The 15,851-nt window shown below is 34.1% G+C and overlaps 1 protein-coding gene across 3 annotated transcripts in view; it reads right to left on the bottom strand.

The window, feature by feature from the left end:
• LOC129219994 (uncharacterized) overlaps window positions 1-15,515 on the bottom strand; it is a 41,053-nt gene extending 25,538 nt beyond the window's left edge. The window contains exons 1-3 of one of the 3 annotated variants that reach the window (XM_054854318.1): window positions 15,284-15,515; window positions 9,265-9,526; window positions 2,839-2,992 (exon numbers count right to left, since the gene is read on the bottom strand). In XM_054854318.1, the coding sequence (XP_054710293.1) occupies window positions 2,839-2,992; window positions 9,265-9,464 (354 nt within the window). In that variant the 5' untranslated portion in view covers window positions 9,465-9,526; window positions 15,284-15,515. Of the gene's footprint in view, window positions 1-2,838; window positions 2,993-9,264; window positions 9,527-12,869; window positions 12,953-15,283 lie in introns of those variants that run through there. The other 2 variants (XM_054854319.1, XM_054854320.1) reach the window with 2 other exon arrangements.
• Between the last annotated feature and the right edge of the window lie 336 nt (window positions 15,516-15,851).

Here is a 15,851-nt window from a genome sequence, read left to right as displayed (position 1 = left end):
CAAGAACATTAGTCAGTTGTCGACGTTTCATGAGTCTAGTCCGTTGCGTTGCCATTATGGAGCACTTTTTTTTTATTTTGGAGAAAATGAGTTCTCGTTATAGACACGTTTAGTGTGACGTCAGGGGTTGCCAGAAACACGGGGAAGTTTCCAATCATGCCGTTGCTATGCGCGTTGCTAAGGGAGAATCAGCATATGATCTTCGTAGGAATAGGGTTAGAGCGATGTTTAATTGATAGTTTTTTGACAATTAAATGGTCTAAATAATTTTTTAGTGGTTTCAAGTTACATATAAGCCACCTGTAGACATCATTTGACGAGTATCGATAATTTTTACATGTGAATCGGGTTAAAATTCGGCAAAACATAGAATTATGTGGAATACAAGTGTGTTTTCTAGAGTTATACACTGTTCTTATTGTTATTTCTTTTTCGTTGGGAGAGAGGAGGACAGGTCCGACATTTGAGAGGGTCAGGAGAGGTATTGCCCCTCTCATGTCTTTTGGAAAATAACTGTATTTCTATAAATTTGGCGTAATTTTCGCTGTTTTTCGACGCAACATACTCGTACATTGACTTTTTCCTTTTTGCACGTACCCTTCTAGGAAATTTGAAATATCATGACTTGGGGGGGGGGGGGGGTGAGATTTTTCTTTTAAAGTTTAGAGCGAAATTTAATTATTAGTATTTTTTTAGGAAGAGGAGTAGTTTTAATTGAATTGTATGCATTTTTTTCTTTAGAAGACGAGAGACCATGTCAGCCTAGTCAGCGATACCTGGAGGAGGGGGGGGGGGAGAATTTTTCTGAATTTGTTCCAGTAATAATGCATATTTTAATGAAACTCCATTCCTTCGGGCTCTTTGGGGGGAAAGGGAGAATTGCGTGTTTTCTTCAAATTGTCACGAGTATTTTATTTATTTTTTTTTTTTTTTTGTATTCCGAGGCGGGGGATTTTTACTTTACTCTACTTGTTATACATATTTTTTGTATCAATATACATAAATATACATTGAAAATTTCAGTTTGTTCTACTATTTGCAATGCATAGTTCAATTAAATTCTTTTTTTCTTCGGGGAGAGGGGATATTTCTTCTTGCTGCGCGTAATTTTAAGTAATTGCTCTTTGGGGGGGGGGACAAGGATATACATATTAGTTTTTTTCTAGGTTCAATGGGAATTTTATCAATTTCTTCAAGCTAGTTTTTATTCCTATTCGGAATAGAGCTCAATTGGAGTTTAACTTAAATTACGTGTGTGTTCTCACAGAAGAAAAACTTTTAAACTAAAATATCCCAATCAAACTCGCATTAGAATAAGGACAATGTAACCTAACATCCCCCCTCCCATTCGAAAAAATAATAATTTCAATGCAAACAAGCATCACAATCGAGAAAACTGAAAAATTCTCCTTCCCCAAACAAAAAATTACTTATACCATTAAAACAAAAAAAAAAATCCCGCCCGAAGAAAATAATTATAATCAAATCCTTAGAAAACTTTAAACAGGATTCAAAAAAACATATCATCATTTCAAATTTTTCTGCAAGGGGGGGGGGGGGTAAATCATATACAGTAAATGCATATTGCATCGAAAGACAAAAAATTGCGCAAAATTTATAGAAATACAGCAATTTTCCGAAAGCGGGGGAGGGGGGCAATGTCTTTCCAGACCCTCTCAAATGGCGGAGCTGTTCCCCTCCACCCAAAGAAAAAGAAATAACAATAAGAAGAGTGTATAACTCTAGAAAACACACTTGTATTCCACATAAGTCTATGTTTTGCCGAATTTTAACCCGATTCACATGTAAAAACTATCGATATTCGTCAAATGATGTCTACAGGTGGCTGATATGTAACTTGAAACCACTAAAAAAATTATTTAAGCATTTAATTGGCAAGAAAATATCAATTAAACATCGCTGTAACCCTATTCGTACGAAGATCCTATGTTGTTTCTTCCTTAGCAACGCGCATAGCAACGGCATGATTGGAAACTTCCCCGAGTTTCTGGCAACCCCTGACGTCACCACTAAACGTGTCTATACTGTATTCGTAAATGATATTTTTGATTATCATAATGTGCTTCTTAAATTTTGTTTGAGATATTTATTTAAGGTAAGCGATAAACTGAATGATCCGAGCGTTTTCCATAACGTTTGGTTTTCATTACGTACCAGGAAGTCGCCACATTGGCAGGTTGGTTTGCTATTGTCGTTCCCTAATAAGATACGAGTAAAAGCAAGGATAATGACGCTTTTCTGATTACAAATATGGAGAAATATGGATGTATTGCATTCAATGTGCTTCATTGTAACTCAAAATGTGCTCCGGTGCAAAAAAAAAAAAAAAAAACACGAGTTTTCTTTGTGACTCTCGTTTGGAAAGTTAATAACTCGTTCACACAATTATTAATAAGCCCGAGCATATCACCATACGATTTCCATGTGTTTGGTCCGTTAAAAAAGCATCTGAAAGGGAAGCGCTTCAACTCGGACGACGAACTCAAGGACACTGTGAAAGACTTCAGTCTCGTCAAGGCCACGATCGTTGTGCTCAGGCCTATGGCACAAAGTTTAAATAGTCTTCATTTACAGCCACAGAATCGTTTGGTACCTTTCCATTTGAACACGCCTTGTAAATTCCAATATTGTGTTTATTGCCATTTTTGCACCTGGAACGTTTTGACTTTTTTCAATGCAAAATTTGAATTGAAACTTGATAAATTCTCAACATAGCTACATGAAAATATTGCTTTTAGCAGATGAAAGAAAATGTTTCTTAAAATCATACATCAATTTAAAAAAATGTAAAAATATTTAAAAAAATCAGAGTCTCACCAAAAAGTTATCATCAAACCGCCATGACACATTTGCTTTCAGGGGATCCTCTACCTTCTCACAGTAATGTGAATATCGCTCACAGAATGTTTCCATATCTTCTGGAGCGCTGCATTTGTCTGGATAATGTTCACAATATTTACTTCTCATTATCCTGCATGAATAACACAACATTTAAAACCATAAGTAGTTTTTTGATTTCACACTTTTTATAAATAATTAGTGGTTATTATGTCATTTTCAAATCTAATCAAACAAAACAAGAAAATATTTTTAAATATTTCATTTACAGAGTGAAAATGTATACCTCATCCAGACAGAACTTATTTCTAAACGTTAATAACAAAAATACTGTTACGTTGTACGAGACTTCGTTAGTAGAACAGATAATTTCGAGTTTGTATTCGATTTTTCTCTGAGTGTTTTTTAACATTTGCAGCGTAACAGTGAGGGTCCCTAATTTTATCCTATCCTTCAAAACGGATACATCAGGAATAGGTGTTTGTTGAACCATGTCTTTAACATAATCCTACAAAGAGAAATTCAGTGAACTTGTGCTGGGGTTGATGGGCGTTTGGGGAGACTAGTGCTCTAAGGCTAATCAACATTTTGCGCTTTGGGGAACCCTCTGAGCTTACTGCAATCTTAAAGGAACCTTTTAATCAAATAGCAGAACAAATAGGATGTATACAAGGCTTTACCATACACAAATTTACAACCCTTTTATTAAATCTTTATTCTATCACAGTACAAACAACTTTGTTTTCTAAAATATATTCTATGAATAATAAATCCCACCAAAAACATTCTGTAAAAAACTAGCCAAGTCTCGATGGAGCTGCTTGTTTATCTCTAAAAAGTAATGAAATCTAGGCAAAGTTATGACAAGTCTAAGGTTCCTTACTGCGATTTCTTTATTATTATAGTTAATGCTGTGTGACTTGGCCGTTAAACATTCTTTATACGTTAGTGGGTACAAGTCAATTTTGTTTATACGTTTTCCAAGTGGCAATTTTCCATCGTCAATGGGTAGCGGTTCTGGCGAAAGATTGGTGCAATGGTGTCATAGAGCAACTGGTTTTGTACCCTTGTGTACCCTTTAACGGCCAAGTCACACAACATTAACTATAATAATAAAGAAATCGCAGTTAGGAACCTTAGACTTGTCATAACTTTGTCTAGATTTCATTACTTTTTAGAGATAAACAAGCAGCTCCATCGAGACTTGGATAGTTTTTTACAGAATGTTTTTGGTGGGATTTCACTTCTTTTTGTAGAAACATTTAATTTGTGTAATGTTCGAGTAGACTAAAGCTATGCTAGATTAAATTGGAAGATGGGTCCCACTACGCTGGACTTTTGCAATGACAGTCTATTTTTTTATGTACCAATAGTAGAACGGGGCATTACCATATCTCTAATACAGCTGAGGCTGAGACCAGCTGAGGGTTCTCCATTAGATACTTCAGACTTTCGATTTTTTACATCAAATGAAGCGGCCCACCAAGTTGAATATTTTTTTGTAAAGGCGGTATCGATCTCTAATAGTTTGGTTGGGCTCTTGTGTTTTCTAATTAGGGTCACTCCAGATCTTCGATTAGCCTAGTTTTTATAGTTTTTCCTTTATGTGGCTATTAAACCCTAACTCGGTACCAAATTTCACCTCTCTGAGTTTATGGGAAGTACTAGTTCCATTTTGATGATCATGAGTGAGTGAGTGAGTGTCATAAATGCGAAACTTTGCTTTCGCTTAACTTCGGAACTAAATAGCCTACAGACTTGAAATTTCGGATTTTAAGTATGTGACAGGGAGGCTAAAAGGAAGGAGGCTTATCTCCTTTGGCAGCGGGGCGAAAAAGTGACCGGATTATTCCATCGCCACTGGTGGCGCTAGTGTTCAATCTCTCGCAGTTCGCTCGCCTGATTTAAAGGGAAAGGAGATTTCGCTTGACCGACCCCGAGTATTCGACTGGGTGGATGCCGGCAGTTAGCTAGTTTGGGGCCCTTGATGCGAAAAATTTGTTGGAACTCAATAATATCGCGCGGTCATCACGATGGACCTAAAATTACTTTCTTTCTTATATTTGTTCTAGAATTTGGACATTAATTCTGTGAGATAAATAAATACCTTTGTGCTGAATAGTAAAGTCAGACCAAACAACGTAAGTAGAAGCACAAATTTGTAAATTACAGCAGACACGTGTTTCGGCATTACAGGGAACGCCTTTTTCAATGCAAAAATAATGAGCTTATGGATGAAAAGACATCCGACAAAAGCCTTTTCATCCATAAGCTCATTATTTTTGCATTGAAAAAGGCGTTCCCTGTAACGCCGAAACACGTGTCTGCTGTAATTTACAAATTTGTGCTTCTACTTACGTTGTTTGATCTGACTTTATTAATTCTGTGTTTTAGCCATTAGAATTTTTTTTTTTTTAATTTTATGAATTTCATTAAGTTAGATTTCACGTACCATAGTTGCTTAGTTCTTTTACTCCAATTACTTTAATGTGTTACCTCGATCTTCTTTCTCCTTAGTTCTTTTACTCCAATAAGTTTATTCTGTTACTTCAATCAACCTTCTCCCCCTCCCCATAAAATTTTGCTTGATATAAGCTCATTTAAAATTAAATATTTTACAGTAATATGTGCAACAATATTTAGTTTCTTTTTTTTGTTTACTTCTGCTGAAAAAGCCGTTTTTTTTTTCCCCTTTTTTCTGTTGGATTTATTTTTAAAAACGATAAGAAAAAAAAATCATTAATACTTTGAACATTGAGAAAAACTGCTTTTTCGTTAGTTAATTGTGAACAATTAAAAAAGAATCTTACAAGAAAGCGCTATTCAATTCAAGCGCTAATCTAGTTTATTGCTTATATTTATCAAGCTAAATTTCGTTTTCACTTACCATAATTACTTGGTTCTTTTATTCCAATATTTCGTTCTGTTTCACCGAGTTTCTTTATCCTGCACCTCCCCCCCCCTCTCACACACAAATTTCGTGCGATATTAGCTCATATAACTTAATATATTTCACTGTATTATGTGCACCAATATTTAGTTTCGTTTTTGTTTAATTAATTACTTTTGCTGAAATAACCTTTTTTTTCTTTTTTATTTCGTTGGATTTATCTTTAAAAACGATTAGAAAAAATATTAATACTCTGTATATTGAAAAAAAAAAAAAATTGTTTATCGTTAGTTATTAGTGAACAATTACAAATAATGTTACAAGAAAGTACCATTTATTACAAGCGTTGATCTAGTTTATAGCATATATTTATCACATTGTGTTTCGTTTTCACTTACCATAGTTACTTTCTTTCTCCTCCTCCCATACATAAATTTCGTGTGATATAAGCTTGCATAAAACTTTATGTATTACATTTAGTTTGGAATTGTTGCTCTGCGCTCGATTTAAGTGAAATTTGAAGAAAAAAAAAAAGCAAAACATAAATATTTTGATGAAAATTATATGTTAAACAGTTCAATCTGAATTTCAATTGAATTCTCTACATGAGTGCGTTCCTGAGTTTTTCTACTACAGTGGAGTTTCTATTATTCAAGTTAATCATATGTGAATTTTAATAAATAAGAAGAAAAAGGACATGGAAATATAACTAGAAGAAAACAAAATTAGTGATTTAAATTCCAAAACTTTAGTTGTTCATTGCTACTCTCTTTCTATTTTTTAAATGAATAACTTTAAAATCAAGTCCTCTCATTTACTCTTAAAATCAAATGCATAGTACTCAGAAAAATTACGAAAACCGGATCGTAATCTACGGGTTTTATTGGGGGAAAATGTTTTCAAAAGTCAGCTAAAATCATTTTTAGTTTCATGGCAAATGAGCAGAACAGCCATATCAAAAACAATATACAAAATAGAACACAAATTGCACAACACCTAACAAGAATGAATGCTCGCTAAAGTCGTAGCAGAAACACAAATTAAACACATCGAATGCAAAATATGCCAAAAACCTAGGGTGGAGTAAAGTATTCTATGCTTCTCTGAACAGCTTTCATGGCGAAAGTAGTTTAATACTTCCAAATATACAGGTGATAGTTTTTAAAACACACTTGTTTACAATGCTTCGCTACGAGCGAAAAGATATAAGCAGTGCGAGAGATGACACTGTAGCGGCCTCTGGCGGAAGTGGAATTTTGTTGCCAAACTGCTAACATGGAGATTCGTCTCCTTCCTTTTACTCCCTGGTATGTGATTATAGCTTACTGGATGACGAAAATTTCTACGTTCTGGTCTCATCAGAAGGTTCTCAAATAGAAGTCTGAAAATGCGGCGAAATGGTTCCCGTAAAGGATGGTACGGCAGTGTTTGCTTCGCGCTCGACTTGGCGGGGGCACTGCCGTGCCCCCAGATACGCATCTCTTTTAATGTATTTGAAGCAAGTGACTCTCACGAAATTTAAGATTTTAATTTTGTCTATGAAATATTTGTTTATTTTTGCAAGCAAATCACCTTTAAATATTCAATCTTTTTAAAAAATCAAAATTTTAAGTGAATTTTAGTTTTTTGATAAAGCAAATAGTTATCACTTGCGGAACCCCTAAGGTTCCACACCATGACCTTTGCTCTTAATCGTATGGGTTTCTCCACTACCAATCCATCATTAAGAAAAAAACTCTCATACATCGCCATTAGTGTTCGCAATACTGGTATACAGAATAGTGTTATTTCGCGCAATTTTGCAATTTTTTAACAACTGTATTTGCTTAGGTAAAATACCGGTATTTTTGGTATTAGCTGAAAATAATGAATAGTTTTTATCAAAGAGTTTTCAAATGTATTTGCGAGATATTTTACCGTTACTTAAAATGTGAATTTCTTTTTCGATGAGGTAGTGCCAAAATCAACTCATTGATGTAAAATTTGGCTTCAAAAGCACGAATTGACAGAATATCAGTACATAAAAGTAGCAAAAAAATAAAAAATGATATTTGCATCATAGATGGTATGTTAAATCGCATTTTCCTTCGTTTATGTGCATCATGTTTTAATTTCTTCCACTTCTTTGATCATTCTCTTGTTTTTGTAAAAGTTAGTTTCAAGTATAGTTATAGACATATGAGGCAGTGAAAAGCAAAGGGATGTAAGTGGTAAAAATTTAAAATTTGAAAATAACCAGTACAAATGATAGGTGAACTTCTTCTCTGCCTTCATGCAAGAGAGACTACTAGAAGCCCTGGTAGGTACTATTATACAGCATGATTTAGAAAAACTTTTCAACGATAGTCCACCTAGGACCTTATCTTTAAATGCGTTTTTCTAAAAACTTGAAAATGTCCACTTACAGCCCTTTGCTTCTCACTGCCTCATATGTATTTCAAGTATTTTTTAGATACTAGATAAAAACGTCTAAAACATTTAGTAACACTTTATTTATGGCAATATTGGGAGATTTGTAGGGGAAAATTCTCTCCAGTCTAAAAGTCACTTTTTCGTTTAATTTATGCTTAAATTACGCTTAATTCGGTTTTATTCCTCCAGTTCTGTTTCCCGTAAGCTCATGTACAAAACAAATTTAACATTTATTTGTATAGATACATAAAAGCATTATATATTAATATGATGTCAAAACATTCATGTAATCTTATATAATTAAAAACTGAGCGTATGTCTCTATGTATGTACCTATGTATGTATCTATGTACCTATGTAGTCTTCTATGTCCAAGTTTCTTATCCTGAACGACAGTGAACTGACCATCAAACTAGGTATCAATGGATTCGTAATCTTCCCGTCTTTATGTTTGGCTATTTAACATAATCCTCCGATAACAATTAGGGGAGAGATCAATTAAAAACTATTAATTATGACACTTAGATTTCGACACAAAATCCCTATTTTTCGAAGGCTTTCCTCCATTCAAATTATTATTCAGAGCTTCATCTCAACTTTCCGCAACAATACTTTTAGATTAAAATTTATAGCGTGAAGAAAATCATTTAGATGAAAGATCTGATGCCATTTTTTTCTCGAATATGAACAAGTAAAATTCTTGTTTTTGTTTTAAAGGTTTTTCCTGTAATCGGGTGATTTAAAATGTTTCCTTTTTGGTTATTTCTTCGCAATCTGTCGCAAAATTTAACTTTTTTTTTTTTCTTCAAGCCTGAGTGTTGAACTCACGTCACTTGACATAACTTTTATTTTCGAGGTGGACCGTGCAAAGCCGGGTGACACAGCTAGTTGTATTTATTTCGTGAAATAGATATCGATTAGTGATAAAAAGTTTTGTCATTCATTTGAAGAATAGACCATAAAAAACAAATTATATAAACAAATGCTAGTACGTGGAGCTAGAGTTTTTTAGAGTTTGAACATTGCTCAAGTTGTTACGTATATGGACGAAACGGTTGGAAAACTTGCTGTAAAAAATAAATGAAAGGAACGATTTTACTTACAAATTAGCATTGCAGAATGTAAAGGCAGGAAATACAAACTTTTCCGGTGCTATCAGGTGTAGATCTAACACAGCTGGATTTGAATAATAAAACTTCAAAAACAAAGTCGTTTGCCAAAGAAACCCACAGATGCAGATTATACCTACAATTATCTTAAAATATGTCAGAGCTTTAAGCTCAAAGCATTCTTTCACGCCCATTTCTTCTTTTATGTAGGATTGGACCCTTGTCTGATGATGGTCCTATGAGGATGATATTTTCGCTGCACAAAAAAAAAAAAAAAAAAAAAAATTAGCAATCAATAGTAGCTAAAATACAAGTGTGAAAAAAACATTTAATTTTTTGTTTTTTCACTTTTACATTCATGAATTAAGTGAAAAGTTACAATAAAAGTACAGTCGGACCCCGATTTAAGGAACCTCTATTTAACGAATTTCGCGATTTAGCGAATTTTTCTTTTCCCCCGACAAAAATGAAGGCCCCGACATAAAGAAAAATTTTAACAGCTTTTTTTTTTTTTTTGTTGTTAATTTGAGTCATTAAATATTGGATTGTTTTCCAAACGAAATATTGATCTTGATGAAAAAAACTTTTCTTGGAATCAGCCATTTTTGACACGGTATTTTCTTCTCTCCGTTAAGGCGAAAGAAAACTGTTTCGAATCAGATGTCAAGGAAATTGTCAAACATCTATTATTCAGTACCTTAAAATTTCATATTAACTAGTGTCACGGAAATACAGAAAACAAAGTGTACACTTTCTAACTACGGATATGCTTTTGCAGTTGCTTATTGGGGCTTTTAGGCAAGGCAAGTGCATTTTATAAATACATTTTTTCGCACCCCGATATTACGAATAACCCCGATTTAACGCATTAAAGTTTCGATTATATATATATATATATATATATATATATATATATATATAGATTTAGGAACTCGAAACTCTGACAAGTTTTCGTATTCAAGATGGAAACCATCGATATTGCTGGACATATTTCGGGATGAGACTTCTGATCAATACAAAGGTCTGCGATTGCATCCTTCAATCCGTTGAAATTCAATAACTATTTGTTTTCACAATTCTCTAAGGTGGCAGGTGGCGTGGTGGTAAGGCTCTGGCTGTCTGTGCCGTGATCCTGGGTTCTGGGATCCGCGATTGCCAGTCGATGGACTTTCGAGATGCAGAAAATCATCAGCGCCCAGGTCGTATACTATTATGTGGCGCGTAAAAGATCCCTTGGGTACTTGGGTATTCGTTTGGTTTCGAATGACCTCGATAAATTTAAATATCACAGTTTCACACGGAAGAGAGCAAAGGTGCTTCCATCTGGTTGGAAATTGAGCGTCAAAATTATCTGTGTCATTGACATCCGCGCCTTAATGGCGGCACATGAAAGACTGGGTGCCGTATCGCGGGGTCGCACTAAGAAGGCATAAGGCTAAATAGCCTGACGTAGCCACATAAGAAAAGGACAAAAAAAAAATTCTCCAAAGCTTTTCCAAAGTCAAGTCATGTAGCTCTCTGGTATTAAACGAACAAAAAAAGCCGTTGTAAAAAAAAGTGGGTGTTCAATTCAAATAAGCCATTCTGTAGTAATTTCCATGGCCCTCGTCAGGGAGTGCACTTGCACCCCCCTCTTAATAGCAAAGCTTTTTTAAAAAAGTCTTTTTTTTTTATTAAAAAAATAATTAATATTTTTTCAATAGATAAAAATATTTTTTAAAATTATTACAATGATATTTTTTCATAATACTGTTTTTTTTTCAAAATGACTACTAATACCATAAATAATTAACTTAATTTCATTTTTAAGAAAGAACGAGCTACGAAATATTTAAAAAACTGTAAAATGCGTCACAAAAACTTTAGTCTCATGTTTATGACTTTGAGTATAAGGGGGAAATTTTCCACCCCTGGATTGTAAAAATTGGATCTAATTAATTATAAACAATCTACAAAATACTTAAAAAATCACAAAAAAGGTCATGAAAAGTATTAATATCGTGTTTATGTCCGCTAACGCTGTTGGGGGGGGGGAGACTATTAGACCGCTGGCTTTTAAAAATACAATTTAATTAAAAAAGTCAAACTTCAAAATCAATTAAAACTATTTTAAAAAGCAAAATAGCCCTGGCTCAGGGGTGGTAACTTACTGTTAAAAGTATTTTGTAGTTAGGCCTTCTTTTGAACAATCAAGGTTGCTTACTAATCTTTCTACAGCTCAGTATTCGCGCTTTAAAAAAATAAATAAATAAATAAAAGTATGGTAGAGCATTCTTTTTTTTTTTTTTTTTTTTTTGTGATTTACATGCCGGTGCAAGTGCATCCACTGCATGCGAGTGATTCTGCCAGTGCCCTCGGCAGTTCCTAGCTTCATTTTCCGACAACCAAATTCATTTTTATTACTTGTGTTAGTACTGGATGTGTTCCATCACATCCAGTTGTTGTAACACTTGTAATATTTTTGTTGAAAAAACAATGAAAGGTGCTTTCCTCTAGGCTCATAGAGACAGAGAGGTGCAGAAAAAAGTACAGATTCCGAAAAAGAGGAACCTCCGTTGAACTTGGTCATGTACGATATATTAAAAGCGCTTGAAGAGTCGGAAGAAATTCGAAATGATAATTTTAATGCATATTTACATTAAGTTGGCGAAATTCAGAAAATTGAAAAGTTTAGTCCATATGGCGCTAGATGAAAAAAAAATGCTTGATCTGTCCAAAAGTTAAAAGTTTAACTTACATAAAAAAAAGCTAACCAGTTGGTATTATCAGTTTATACTAAAAAAAAGACAAAAAACTGAGAAACTCGAAAACATCGAAAATTAGATGTCCTAGAACCACATAATTTTTCTTTCTTTTTTTATCAGGTCAAAGTTTTGAACATTTCGTAAATGATAAAAGGCATTTTTTCGCATCATAGCTAAGAAAATTACATATTTTGAACGCATATTTACATTAAAGAAAGAAAAACTCAACATTTTGATAAAAATCGAAAGTTTGAGGTCCCAGAGCCCCATGAAATGTTTTTTTTTTCTTTTATCGATTTAAAATTTTGAAAACTTAAATTACTGTCACCTAGCAGTCTCTCAATTTTCTTTCTTTTTTTTTTTTGTCAAACCTAATAGGGAGACACAGTCTGACCAAAAAGCAATACTAGTACACTTAAACATGCAAGGATTAGCGATCATACTTAGGGCTTCATGGCCAAATATCATGTCTTGATGGCTATTTTGTGTGTTTAGCCATCTACAATGCCTGTTGTATACCCACGTGTTTCTGAAGACCAAAAGCAATGATGAGAAGTCAAGCTCATCATTCAAAATTTTCTAAGCTTGAGGCAAGGATATTTACTCAGTGCACAAAGCGTTTAATAAGAAGAAGAAGAAGAAGAATGATAATAAAACACACAGATGTAAATCCAATATATTTTTTTCAGAACCAACGGGGGGATGGGGGGGGGAGTGGCAGTTGCCTCTAAGAGACAGTGCCATAAGAAATTTTTAGCATATCATGTTAACGATGCCAACATTTTAAATGAACATTTTTCGGACGAATTTACAAACTTAGCAAAGAATATATCAAAACAATAGCATATACAGTACCTTTGGAAAGTCGCTTCATTTTAAGCTTGTCATTCCGAAAAAAGCTCGTAGAAAAGCACGAACGTTTTTTAAACAAATGTTATCTGGTGGAAGTAAAATCAAGATAAGAAAAAAAAAAGAAATAATAAATGCACTGAGATAATTTTTTTTTTTTTTTTTGATAAGGATTGAACATCTGCATTGACGTGATGATAACGGAGGTGCGAAAGTATTTAATACTTCCAATAACAGCGGACTGCCGGAACATTAAAAACTGATATTTCGGTTTTATATAAACCGACAGCTGAGTGGCCTTGCTCAATCGTTCGGTATTAGCTCTCATTCAAAGAACTGTATTGGAGCGTATACGGCGAAATACCTTCTGGTTTCTTACGAGACATTGCTTATATATTTCGATTTTCTTATTGAATTTGATTCAGTGAATTTCTATAGCAGTAACGTTAAAAATATCACCAAGCAAATCTCAAAGACAAAAGTGTCGATGTACTTGGTACAGTGATGCCCAACCTACGGCCGCGGGCATTATGAGTAGACTTGCCAGATTTCTGAAATGTTCAACCGGGACACCGGAATGCCCCCCCCCCCTCTCGTCGCTAGTATTCAAAGGGGTTCACACCTCCGGTTGATATGGGAGTCTTTTATTGGGCAGTTTATTTCAATGCTATGAGTAAAGGGTTACTAATAATGAACCTAAAAAAGGGGTAGTAAAAAATGATATAAACAGATAAAATTCGAACATTTCACTTCTGAGATGTAAATTTTTACAACTTACTTCAGTTAGAAAAAATATTTTGAATGAGGAATAAAAAATTGAACAATATTTAGATAGACTTTTCATATTATAGGACTTTTTTTAGTCTTTCTTGGTTTTAATCTTGTTGTAAAAATCCTCACAAGCTAATCCGGAATCAAATTTTTCAAGTGAATGATACAAATGATCAAGTAATTATCCTAAATAATCATTCAATTAACTATTTTTAGACCTTTTTGGTCACTTGTAATCAAATTTATCTTTTCCGTGTGAAGTAAACCGGCCGGCACGCCGGGATTTTGTTTAAACACCGGGACTGTCCCGGTAAGACCGGGACGTCTGGCAAGCCTAATTATGAGGCCCTTGAAGCTGACCCCTGTGGCCTGTTATGTTACCTAAAATTAATAAAAGTTGATAAAATGTTTGCATGTATCTATGTATGTCATCGCTACTCCTGGTGAACGACAGAAAACTGAGCCTTGAACCAGGTATAGACAGATTAATAATTTTCCTGGCTACCGGTTTAGCTGGGTGTTATAATTGTGCGACTTTAATAAGTGGAGATATTTATTTAAAACATAATTTTTCGACTCTTGGTTCTTTCGGAATCACTTTTAGCTATTTTCCCGTCAAAGCATTCGCGCATGTGCGTCTCTGTGTGTGTCTGTAACCCCTTCCTCCTCGCAAATGTCTACCAGGTCAATACTGCAAAGGGAAATTAAAGCGCAGTATCTGCAAATTTTTCATTTTTTAGCATTTTTGTCATTTATTGTTGTACTTCAGCTTCAAGATTTCTTATTTGGTTCCCGCTGAAAATAGTCTCTAAAGAATTCATTCTTGTTTAAAATTAGCACCAAATGGACAAAAGAAAATTTCTGCATTAAAAAAACAAAATACAGTGAAACCCCGATTTTACGTTTCTCAAGGGACTGGGTTGTAAAAATGTAAACTATGGGAAATACATGGACGCAAAAATCAAATAAAAAGCTAAATGTAAGAAAGATGACTCTTTCATTGTCCGTAACAGTGGATTGTTATTTAGTCATTGAGTTCAAAGTAAATACAGCATTTTCCCGGATTAAAACACTTTGTAAGTTTCTTTTCTAGTCTTTATGAGAAAGAAAATTCTTCTTCACAGCTTCTTCTTGTACGATTCATTGGCAGACAAAAAGTTCATAAGGTCGGCTAGGAATAGAGCAGTAGCATTTATGCTTTCAAGGATTACCTTTCAACAGAGTGAATTAGTTTTAAAAAAGCACAAAAGGAAACAATTGCTTAAGTTTTTTTTTTTTTTTTTTTTTGACTTCCCATAGAGAATGTAAAATGCGAAAAATTCATAAACACCAGACTCTTTCGGGTTAAATTAACATTATTTGTATATAGAAAAATTGGGACCTAATGAAAGAAACGTAAAATGGGTGGAAAACGTAGATTCGGGGGACGTAAAATCGAGGTTTTACTGTACTACATCGTTCATCTTTTTTTTTTTAAATAAACTGCTCATTTCCCCACTTTTCTGTAATAGGCACAAAAAGTATAAAATGCGATTTTTTTTTATTTTTTCAAATACACATGCAATTTACAAAAATTATGACTTCCACGTCAAAGAAAAAAATTAATGGTCAGCTTGTCGTCAGGCAGAAAGATAACAAAATGGTCTTACCAGATTTGCAATTTAACCGACAGCTTAAATTTAGCCTATACACTTAACTTAAATACAACTTTGATGTTTGACACTTCATACAAATTCAAATACAGAGCAATAAAACAAGTTCTTAGGGCATCAAGCCCGAACAAAACTGAAAACAATTTCGGAGCAAATAACGAGACATAAACAACGTATTGCCGTCATGACGACGGAAACAAATGTAAATGTGTTGACCAGGCAAGAGAAGGTCAGGACACCAAAAGAGAGAGAAAGAGAAAGGGAGAGAGAAAGTCGTTCGAATGCACGCATAAGTTTCAAGGTTATTTCCGTATGAACTGTGACATTTTCCTTTCCTGCGAATCATGGAAAAGAACACACAGTAGCACTTTTTTTTTTTTTTTTTTTTTTTTTTTGAGCAATCGCGATCGAACCATGCTTAGCAAAACAATGCGATAGTGAAAGAAGATGGTGGGGCTATTGGTCTTTCACAGATTCAACTGCGTTAAGAAGATGGATGTTGGCTGGTCTTCAAATCATCGATTTAATTACACAGTTTGAAAAAGTTACCTCTGCTGATTTAAAG

Source organism: Uloborus diversus, chromosome 4, assembly GCF_026930045.1.
Source record: "Uloborus diversus isolate 005 chromosome 4, Udiv.v.3.1, whole genome shotgun sequence".
Lineage (NCBI taxonomy): Eukaryota > Metazoa > Arthropoda > Arachnida > Araneae > Uloboridae > Uloborus > Uloborus diversus.
The sequence above is the reverse complement of the archived record's forward strand: the minus strand, read 5'-3'. Positions and strand labels throughout refer to the sequence as shown.